We start from the raw sequence: 11480 nt of genomic DNA, 5'->3' as shown, positions 1-11480 counted from the left end.
TGATTTATGTTACAACTATTACAAAATCGACTTACAACAACCATCCTGACGCGGCCAACTTAACACAACAACTCAACTGACCATCCTTGGCCCAAAACCACTAACTTAGAGGAGTCTGACACGGAGGGAACTGGAACTCCGCCCAATCTTCACGGAAGAATCTCCTAGTCATCTGCAATACATATATAAAAATATTCTGCAAGGGTGAGCAACCAATTGCTCAGCAGTACCACTATATGAATAATAAGTAAAACAGTTTATAATAAAATAGTGATAGGAACAGAGTTTATAGCTCGTTTGCAAAACATGTAAAACATTCATAAACTAGATACTCAAAACTAGCATGCTTTCAACAAAATAAACGTAGTAGTGTGCTATGTACAAATACCAGAGTTTAATTCTAGCATGCCATTTTTATTTCCAAATCCACTATATAACTTACTTGTTCTGTTACGAGAACCACAAAGCCAAATCAGATACGTACAGAATGTGAAGACAGCTGATCAGGCTATCAACACCAGACGGCTCTAACTGCCATCCCATATACCTGTTCCGGAACTCAGAGACTAGCTAGGTCTCTGACCTATTGGACTAATTGGTTATATAATGCGCGCAACCGAATTAGCCTCTTACGCCACCTCAATAGGCCTACTCTGCCCCCTATGTATCCCATATCTGATCGTTTTATCCAGTTTTCAAAATACTTGTACCTATCTCATTTTCAAAATCATTCGTTTTGCCAACACACATATAAAATCCATTTCACAAATCATTTCATACGAGATAGGTACCTTATGAAGTTACTTTTCCCTAAAACAGGTTGAAAACAGTGATTTATAACTACAGGGGATACATAACTTAAAACGTTTTCGTTTCATTACATGAATAAAACATTTAGCTATTCATATGTACTGAACCATAAAAGAATGGTCAGGGGTACTTGCCTTGCAGAGCTTTACCACTATTACCGATCGACTCGGAGCAAATTCGGACATTCAGGCTCTAACGTCTAACCACTAGATCACCTTGGATTCTACTTCGACACTCAGGTTCTTCGATTGGAACCCTACTGAGCTCATCGACTGTCCACTAGGTTATCTTTAGTCCAACTTCGATTCTCGAGTCCTTCGACTAGCATCTACAGAGTCGAACTACTCTACGTTAGACGTCTAGGTATGCTTGACATATCCTCAATAACACATCTACCCTTCGATATCAAATCCCGACTCGTAATTATACATATTAATACGACACACATAGCAATCAGGGTTCACATACTCAAAACTTGGCTCGATATTCATTTTCAGAAATCACATATACTTGTCGCTTTAAGAAACAGGGTTGTCAGTTATAACTTATAAAATATATTCTTACAACACGGAGATACCTTTCATAAAAATAAGGTTATTAACCAATTATTAAAATATACTGGTAGGCACGTAAATCATTTATTTACAGGTATATAACTATATACACTCGTCGGATATCCCCTAATAATTTACAGGATAGGCTCCCAAAATTTGGGCAGCGTCTCCTTTATTTATCGGACTACCCGTCGAACAAAAATCGACGTCAAACCAATTACAACCAATTACAATTCTCAGTCACCAATCTAAACCAATCACACAACAATTCACAAATCCAACACGCCACATTTCACTTTCCAAATCATATGCCCAACTTCGATTTCAAATAATTAATTATCGTACCGAATATTTAATTTTACGAACTAATATTCCTTAAAGCCAATCTTTTTCCAAAATAATTAGAAAAATAATATTTAAAATTTTCTTAGGACTCAGTCCAACATCATTGTCCACCGTCGACTCATCGGAATTCATTGTCGGCGGCGGCAGTTTTACGATGGTGCCTCGACTCGAGGTTTTCGACCGTAAACCACCGATTAATTAAATTTTGTTTCGCAAATATCATATAATTTCATCAGAATAACTGCAAAATCCGAAAATCACAGTAGCCCCCGGCTCATGCGCACACGCACGGCCGGGAAAGAACATGATAATCAGGAAAAAAACAAAGGCACACAGCACAGTACCAAGGCAACAACCAACTAAATCATATACGCACATACACCAGTATATATATATATATAGGCATAGGAAAATAGGAACGAAATCGGAAGCCACCAAGCCCACCTGAGCTAGGCGGTGGCTTACCGGAATCGGTCGGAGAAACAGAAAATCAATTGCCGGCAAAATCGAACAGAAATGCAGCCATAAGAACAGGAACGAGAGAATTATGTATCAGGACCTTTTATCTACTCGAAGTCGAGTGATATTCGAAAAAGAAAGGACCCAAAAATGGTGGGAGTGAGAACCAGGTGAGAAACAGGGGGATACATGGGAGGTGTAATTGTTTGTATATCTATTTGTTTTGTTTTTTTTATTGTTATTATCCCCCAATCAGCAACGAACACGAAGCAAAGAAAATGCTAGAAGCTTAACACGTGTCCCTCTACTGTTTATAGGCCCGATCTCTGATCCGAAATTCTATTTTAGTGAATCAAGTCGTACTTAAAACAGATTCGAAAAATCACGGAAACAGCCTTAAAATTTTATAAATAACCCGAAGTTAATAAAACATAATTTTCGTAATTTTAGGACAATTTTTAAAATGCAATTTATACCCTCTTTTAACAATTAAAGAATCAACGCGCGGGTGAAATTAATTTCAAAAATTTTCAAAATAATTTTAAAATTCTCGGAATATTTCAAACTTAAATAAATATGAGTTTTATAATTTTTGAAGATTTCGGGAATTAAATACAGATTTCACAAATAAATAAAATTACAAAATCATACAAGGTTAAATAATTGATGAAATATTGATTTCTAAATTTTATAAAATCACAAAAATAATTATTGTAATTATAAAAAACATAAAAACAATTTTAGAGACAATCCACATATTTATACAAATAAGTTTACATTAAATCCACTCTTAAAAGTAAAAACAACTCAGTACAATTCCATAATTAATTACGAAGACAACCCGACACACTATAAATCACACATACATAATAATAAAACAACATCGAGCTGACAAATACTATACACATAATTCATTCATTAATAATTCCACAATCACACATTTAAATAATATAAAAATACACGAGTCGTTATAAAAGGCAAGGCAATTCTGCCTGATTCTGCACATTCTTCTGATGGCTTGTCTGACTCTGACAATGATAGTGATGACGATGATCCTGATACTGCTCCGCTTAAGTCTGCAATTGATGCATCTAAGAAGTCCAATGTTGGTTCTTCTTCGCACTTCACTGAAAATCCTTCTTATTACAATTCTGATGCCGAGTATTTCAGACAGACAGAATGGAATTATAAATGGAGACTTTCAAATACTTCTATCTCATCTGTTGTTGGCCTGTAACTAGGGGTGAGCGCGATGCGGGCGGTGCGGTTTTTTCCTCAAACCGTAAACCAAACCGCACATGCGGTTTGCTTAAATTTCCAAACCGCAACCGCACCGCGTACCCTCAAAAACAGCATAAACCATACCACGAAAATGCGGTGCGGTGTGGTGCGGTTCATTGCGGTTTATACTTTACAAGTTAAAAAAAATAAATATATACAAAACTTAAATTTAATCAAATTTCCGAATATAGTTTTAGTCAATCAGAATGCAACATCTTAGTTCACTAGTATAAATACTTGGATTTTGGTTTTTCTAGTGAAGAAATACAAACAAGAGATTGTGTAGTCTCTTTTTTATTTGTCAGAAGATCGTGTGGTCCATTTGAATTCCTTAATGAATTTAACATATAATTCTAACTCAATAAGGATGTTATGGTCATCTGGTGAAATTCAGTTTAACTAAGAACATAAAATGGTTCTTTATGTTACCGATAGGAATATAAGTGTGTATAGATATAATATATTAAATATTGCAGTGCGGTGCGGTTTGAACTACTTTTCATAAATTTAAAACCACAATCCGCACCGCACCGCGCGGTTTATTAAAAATTCAAACTGTAACCGCACCACGAAAATTAAAAACCGCGTTTTGCTGTGTGGTTTGGTGCAGTGCGGGCGGTTTTTGCGGTTTGTGCGGTTTTTTGCTCACCCCTACCTGTAACACATTCATCGTGCTTATGATGAAATTCAAACTCCTGATCTGAAGTTGCATCTTAAGGCCACAACTAAATCTGTTAAAGGAATTCACTCTGAACTTGATGAAATAAAGAAGTCTCATGCTGGTGTCAAAGAGAAAATTGATGGATTTTTGCTTCACACACCTAACTCAGCTGAAATTAAAAGTGTGAAAAATACCGTCAAAGATGTTGTTAAATCTCAAGACAGCATGGCCTCTAGACTTTCCTCCTTGAAAGACAAGGTTTCTTCTATTATTGACAAACTGGATGCTTTATTTTCTCTTCTTTCAAATACTGATGCCAAAAAGGGGGAGAAGATAGTTGCTACAAAATGTACACCAGATTCTATTCAGACAAAGGATAAAGATATTGATGATGATGGTGATAAGAATAATCCAGTTATAGATGTTCAAATTGCTTCTACTACTCAACAACTTCAACATTCCAAGAAGAATGATTCTTCAGGACAAAGGAAGTCTACTAGTGCTTATAAAGCTAAGCACAAGACTACTGCTGGTGCTCCTGAGGATGATGATATTACAATCTCAAATTTAGCAGAAGCTAAAGGGATGTTCTTTCCTTACAGACATAAGGAAATAGGTGAAGAGATTATCTTGTACTACAAAGACAAGAAGTTTGAGCAAAAGAATGCTAGGAGTGCTCTTGGGTATATAACTGAAGAATTTCCTGATCTAACACCTGAAGAAGAAATTATGCAAAAAAGGGAGCTTTTGGCTCAAATTGAAGCTGAAGCTAAGACTTATAGAGGAAGAGGAAGAAGAAGTGGTAGATCTGCAAGAGCAAGAGGAAGAGGAAGATGAAGAGGTGGAAGAACTTCTGGATCAAGGCAAGTGACTGCTTTCAACTCTACTTTTCTGAATTTTCTATCCAGAGAAGGTTATGTTCCCGTACAAGGAAATGAAGAAGATAAAGAGGTTCAGAAGCCAGAAGAGTTGATTATACCAAGAAAGAAAAGATCAGCCACTGACATTGATAAAGCTGATACAGCAAATCAGAATGTAACTCCTGATGTAGACACAAATCCTGAGATAAATGCAGATCCTGATGCTTTGAACCTGATAACTGATTTTAACTCTGATGAAAAAGTGATCAAAGCATTAAATGAGTCAGCTCTTTCTCTGGTAATCACTCCTCACATTTCAGAGGCGGATGAAAAAGAAAAGATTAATAGAAGGGAAGCTGATCAAGCATGCAAAGAATATTTGCAGCGAGTTTTAAATCAAAGAGGGAGCTATGGCATAAAGCAAAAGGGAAGACTGATGATTTATCTTCAAGATATGTTCCTCTCGGCAAGAAGAATAGAAGATGGAAAGACATCCATGTATTCAATTATTCTAAAGGGTTCAAGCATGTTGAATTTGTGTTAGCTGGGTTAAGAGATTCTATCTCAGAACAGGAAGATGTTGATAAGTACATCAAGAAGCCTTCTTGGGTGGTATACAATGAAAAACTAAAACTTATCAAATCTCGAACCGGATGAGGCATTGGTCATTCCAGCATGGAGATCTTGGAATCTGATCTGCTTGATACAAATACTCTGACATAAAATCTTGGTGAAAGAATTTCTCCTTCACATCTTGAGAAAGTTGAAGCTGAAGATTGTTCATAGAAAGATAAATGATAATGATGTCAGAGAAGAGATTCTGTACTTTTTCAGAGATGGTAAAGTAAAAAGCTTTACATTGCAGCAACTCTTAATGAAGACTGTGACAAAATTGAAATACATTCACTATCTTCTAAGAGTTGAGAACAAAGTCACCAGAAACTGGTCTTCTATGATACTTGAAATGATCCGAAGAAGAGTCATGACAAAAGATTATAAATACAATGGTGATTATGTTCCTAAGTACATAACTTATACTAGTCAAGAAATGCAAAAGAAAAAGGGAGCTACAGTGCTATGAGTTTTTCTCAACAGTCCTCAGTTATCATTCATTCCTGATCATGAAGATGCCAGTTTAAGCTTCATGTTGATTGGTGAACTTGAGATAAGCAAAAGTTCAATTTCTAAGTTAAGACCGGTTATCTATCAACTTGGAGAAGACACTGAAGAGAAGAGAGAGTTGAAGAAAAAGCTTGTTAAAGTCCTACGAGACAAGGAGGAAGAAAGATTAAAGAATTTTCTTGGAACAACTGTCAGTTATCTGAAGATACTGAAGTAAGCTTTTCTCCTTGTACATTTTGTAGATTGGTTTTGGCATCATTGAGAATGGAATTTATGCTTCATTATATTAAGCATAAATTAGGGGAGATTGTTACATATTGAATTCTCAATGATCAAGAAGAAGCTCAGGATCTGGCTGTTCGGATGTCATCATGATCTGATGTACCGTCAGGATTTGGTATGTCATCAGGATTTATATGACATCAGTATTTAAAGACAGTCAGCATTAATGGATTTGTTCTGTTCTTTATAATGTGGAGTAGATATCTGTTACGTCTGAGAGATAGGACTTTATCTGTTTAGTTTAAGATATGTATCAGTTTCAGTTAGTTTTTGATAATGCATATCTTAGATTAATCTGTTGGAGCTGTGTAGTATATAAACACAGTTTAGGTCAACACTTAGTGAGCAACACTCGAGGATCATTCGACCTATCAGCTCTCAAGAACATCAGTATTTCTTGAGAGGATTTTGTAACAGTTTTTATCAGATATATAAAAAGCTGTTATATTTTATTACTTGTTCGAAATATTTATACAATTGTATCCAACCCCCTTAAATAATTGTATCATTACTGGGTAACAGTAGTATTACTTTTATTGTTTTTAATTAGATGTCAGAACATTTACCATTGTTTTTTTGTGCAGAGATTGAAAAGTTGTTAAATGATGTTGGTAAGTCCTTAAGAGATTTTCATATGATGCCATTTTCCGACGAACGATTTTTTCACACTTTTGTCAATCGTCTCATTGTTGAGGAAACTAGCTACAATAAAGAAGAATTGAGACTTAATCACGAAAAAACTCATAAAAATATGAACTCAAGGCAGCTGGATGTATATAATGCAGTTGTTGATAATGTAAACAAAAATAAAGGTGGAATGTTTTTTGTTTACGGGAGCGATGGATGTGGTAAAATGTTCCTTTGGAAAACTTTTTGTTCACGTTTTCGATCAGAAGGAAAGATTGTTCTTCCTGTTATAGGCTCTGAAATTGCTGCTACACTTCTTCCTGGTGGCCAAACAGCTCATTCTAGTTTTAAAATACCGCTAAAATTAGATCAGAGTTCTATTGCTGGAATAAAACATGGTACAGATATTGCGGAGTTGATGTAGCACACAAGTCTTATAATATAGGATGAAGCTCCAATACAGCATCGCTATGCATTTGAAGCCGTGGACAGAAGTTTGTGAGACATAATGGTTTCCATTGATGTAGAACGAGGAAAAAGACCATTTGGTGGTATTACAGTTATTTTTGGTGGTGATTTTCGACAGATATACCTATTTTGCCTAAGGCCGGAAGGGCTGAAATAGTGAATACATCATTTAACAAATCCCGACTTTGGAAATCTTGCAAGGTCTTTCTTCTCATTCTGAACATGAGATTACATTCAGGTAATTTCGAAGCTAGAAATAAAGTAATAGCTGACTTTAGTAAATGGCAACTTGAGATTGGAGACAAAAAAGTTGAATGCATTGATACTCATCGTGCAGATGTTGAAACTGAGTTTGTAGTTCCTGATGACTATGTTGTCAAGAGTCCCTTGAAAAATCTAATAAAAACCCTAATTGACATTATATATCCAGATTTTCAGAATAATATGCATTCACAGGAGTATCTGAGATCGAGATCTATTTTGACTCCAACAAACGTTGTAGTTGACGACATCAATGCGAAGATTCTTGAAAGAGTTCCGGGTAATGTTCATACTTATCTCAGTCAAGATTCAATTGAAGATAGGGGAGTTGATGATAATGACTTTGATTCGTCATTTCCAGTTGAGTATCCGAACTCCATTAATATGCCATGTATGCCTAAACATGAGTTGAAAGTAAAGGTTGGAGCTGTTGTTATGTTGATGAGGAATTTAAATCATATAATGGGTCTATGTAATGGTACAAGGATGATAGTTACTGGATGCAAAAAAAATAGTATATAATGTCAAATTCTCTGTGGATCTCAAGTTGGTACGAAACATCTAATTCCAAGAATCGATATGGTCCCAACAGATACGAATTGGCCATTTGAATTTAAAAGGACACAATTTCCTCTCCAAATATGTTTTTCCATGACTGTGAACAAGAGCCAAGGACAATCATTGGACATAGTTGGATTGTATCTTCCTCGGCCCGTATTCTCTCATGGTCAGTTATACGTTGCAATATCCCGTGTCTCCAGAAGGACTACATATTCTTATTGATGACGATAATGGGAAAAGCACTAATGTTACATCAAATGTTGTGATTAAAGAAGTTTTCTATAACCTTCCTAAATTGTGATCATATATGTTTTAACTAACTTATTATAATTGTTTGACTACGAATATTTTGTACTTGAAGTCCTTATTTTGTGGTATGTGATTTGTTTAACAGTTGAATGTTTTTTTATATTATAATTTTATGTCATTGAGTTTTGTTTTGGAAAAATAATTTAAAAGGGAAAGATCAAGTCTGCAATATATGTTTGTCGTGCACTTCATTCAACAGCATGTCATCAATTATCATTCCCGTTAATGTAGGGTAATGGACTACAAAAAGACTACCACGTCGGTGTAATATTCTAAGTTCAGTGCCTCCATTAAGAATAGAACATGTAAGCTCTCTCATGAGTCGTGACTTTTAAATTCTAATAATAGATCATTCTGTTTAATTTAAATTACAAATTGTTTTCATAGAATCTTACAGAGATGGAAGCCCTCATGTTTGAACACATTTTAAGTCTTGACAAATCTAGGTGTTAAGTCCCAATATGTTTGTAGAAAGGGGGGTTGAATACAAACTTTACCGTTTAATTGAATTTAATGCTTAATAAAAAAGTGAAACAAAATTCAAGTTAAATAAAACTATTATTAAACTTGAAAGGTATTACAACAATGGTATCGTTTACAAGGGATTAATCTCAAATAAATTATCACAAATCTAGAATAAATTCGACATGAACTTTTTCTATTTTTGCAATAAAAAGATCAAATACTAGAAGCAATTTGAGATTAAGTTCTAGGGATTTTGATCCGCTAGATAGTTACACAAGAACAAGAGAATGATTTCTAGTGGTTTAGATTTAACTTTAATTGCTAGAAATTAATAATCTGATTTGCGGCAGTTGAGAGATGAAATGCTGAGAGTAAAGCTTTTGTTGCTAATGTTCTTGGTTGGTTGAAGATGATTAATGATCTGATGCTCCTGTCTTTAATAATTCAATCAACAGAACTGAATTGAACTGGCAAGACAATATGAGAATTGGCATGACTTTCGGCGAGACAATCATTTGAACTAGCAAGACAATTCCATAGCTAATAGAACTATCGGTGTGACAATCTGATTGAACTAGCATGACTTTCGGTGAGACAATCACTTGAACTAGCAAGACAATTCCATAGCTGATAGAACTTTCGGTATGACAATCTGATTGAACTAGCATGAATTTCGGTATGACAATCTGATTGTCATACTAGTTCAATTGGTTGTCATGCTGAATTAATATTGAATATAAATTCAAAATCAATTCTGAAAATTCATAATATTAATTCAGAATTAATTAATCAATTAATTCAATTAATAAATAAATTAATATTTGCAGATATAATTTATATTTTTAATTAAATTATATGACTTAATTAATTAATAGAGAATTAATACTACTCTTGAACAACAACCACTCTTCAGAAAATCTTCTGAAAAACACTGAAAAATATGAATCAATTCCACCACTTCAATGTTAACACTCGATGTACTTTCTGGTTCATGAGCGACTAACTTCCGTGACATTTCTCCATGTCTTGACTTTGATAACTTGATTTTCTTCAGATTAAATCCCTGTAATTATTTGATACCCTGACAAGATCTCGGTCACTTGATTAAATCCACAATCTTGATTTATATCACAGAGGCTTGATCAATTTCTTGAACTTCTTCAAGTGAAGTAATTCCTCAAGTCTGTAGATGAATATTGTTTCTGAATCCTTTGATATATGTTACTTTGTGAGATCTCTTTGACGATAGATCCACTATTTACTTGTTACATTCTTATTTGAGTTGAGTTAAATCCTCGAATAAACAAATAGGCTATGAAATATGCCTTTCAATCTCCCCCTATTTGTTTGTTAGACAATAACAAAAAATACCTAGAGGATAACTCAACTAACAAATAAGAAAAAGATGTAAACAAAAATGCAAAGTAAATATCAGAAAAGTTCTGGATTATATTTAACATTTTCCAGATTCTGAAAGAAATTGATGTTCCTTTAGACTGAACATATCTTCAAGTAGTTTCATCTTCATTTCCTTGGTTCTTTAAATTTCTGCCAGATAATACTTCTCAATCTTGAAGTAATTATTATCAGCTTCTTTTGTACAACCACATTTCATATTGAGAAGCACATATCTCTCTTGCTTCTCCCCCTATGAGAATCAACTGCTTAAAGGAGATCACCTTCGTTTACCACATCTCCCGTACAATAGGATCCGCAGATAAAAACCAATGGTACACCCCTTTTTGGAAAACATCTTATTCCCTTATGAAGAATAGTGATGAACCAAACTACTTCTTCTAATCACTAGGAAATCACTTTGTGTTTACCATCCGTAGTTACAAACAACAATGGTGTGGTGTAGTGTACATGTGCTTTACCTTTTTCCTCCTCCCTGCTATTTCTCCCCCTTAGTTTAGGAATCCTCCAAACTATTACTTAAGCTTTTATCTCCCCCTTAGAGAAGGAATGTATGCCGTTGTCTGAAGGAGTTCTCATATTCCACTTGGTTGGAAAAGAAATAACACGTCAGAGTCTGATCAACCATGTTCATCAATCTTCCCAACTCCTTATATCTCTTATTCAAATCCAATATGTTAATGTTAGGTCCCTAAGAGTTAGGTTTCAATCATAAACAGATTCGAGACCGAAGTATCAAGAACCATGTTTAGGGATGGGGAAATTGGATATGGTGTTTCTCTTTCTTCCTTACTGTGAGTGTGTGATTCTGTTTAGTGTACCTCACATGTGTTTCACTCTTCTCTCCACTCATGTTTACACTCATTCTCACAAGTGTATCATTCCTCTCATAGCTCCAAAATTCAGCTGTACCTGCAAGAAAAATCATCTTAGCCATCCTTAAGGAGGTCACAAGTGGTGCAATGGGAGTTCGCAAATCTCCATCCTCGTTAAACTCGT

At 34.8% G+C, this 11480-nt stretch overlaps 1 protein-coding gene across 1 annotated transcript; it reads left to right on the top strand.

The window, feature by feature from the left end:
- The first annotated feature begins 6924 nt into the window (after positions 1-6924).
- Positions 6925-8252, top strand: LOC141714576 (uncharacterized). The gene is made up of 2 exons (XM_074518090.1): positions 6925-7399; positions 7588-8252. Exons 1-2 carry the CDS (start codon positions 6925-6927, stop codon positions 8250-8252), a joined length of 1140 nt encoding a protein of 379 aa, XP_074374191.1.
- Positions 8253-11480: the final 3228 nt, after the last annotated feature.

Source organism: Apium graveolens, chromosome 3 (assembly GCF_009905375.1).
Source record: "Apium graveolens cultivar Ventura chromosome 3, ASM990537v1, whole genome shotgun sequence".
Classification (NCBI taxonomy): Eukaryota; Viridiplantae; Streptophyta; class Magnoliopsida; order Apiales; family Apiaceae; genus Apium; species Apium graveolens.
This window is presented reverse-complemented; position numbering and strand designations above follow the sequence as displayed.

Excerpts from the sequence above, each read along its gene's own strand:
- LOC141714576 (XM_074518090.1), top strand. The coding sequence starts at position 6,925 with ATGTCAGAACATTTACCATTGTTTTTTTGTGCAGAGATTGAAAAGTTG. Across the intron at positions 7,400-7,587 it reads TATTGCTGGAATAAAACATG|ATATACCTATTTTGCCTAAG; the intron begins GTACAGATATTG and ends GATTTTCGACAG.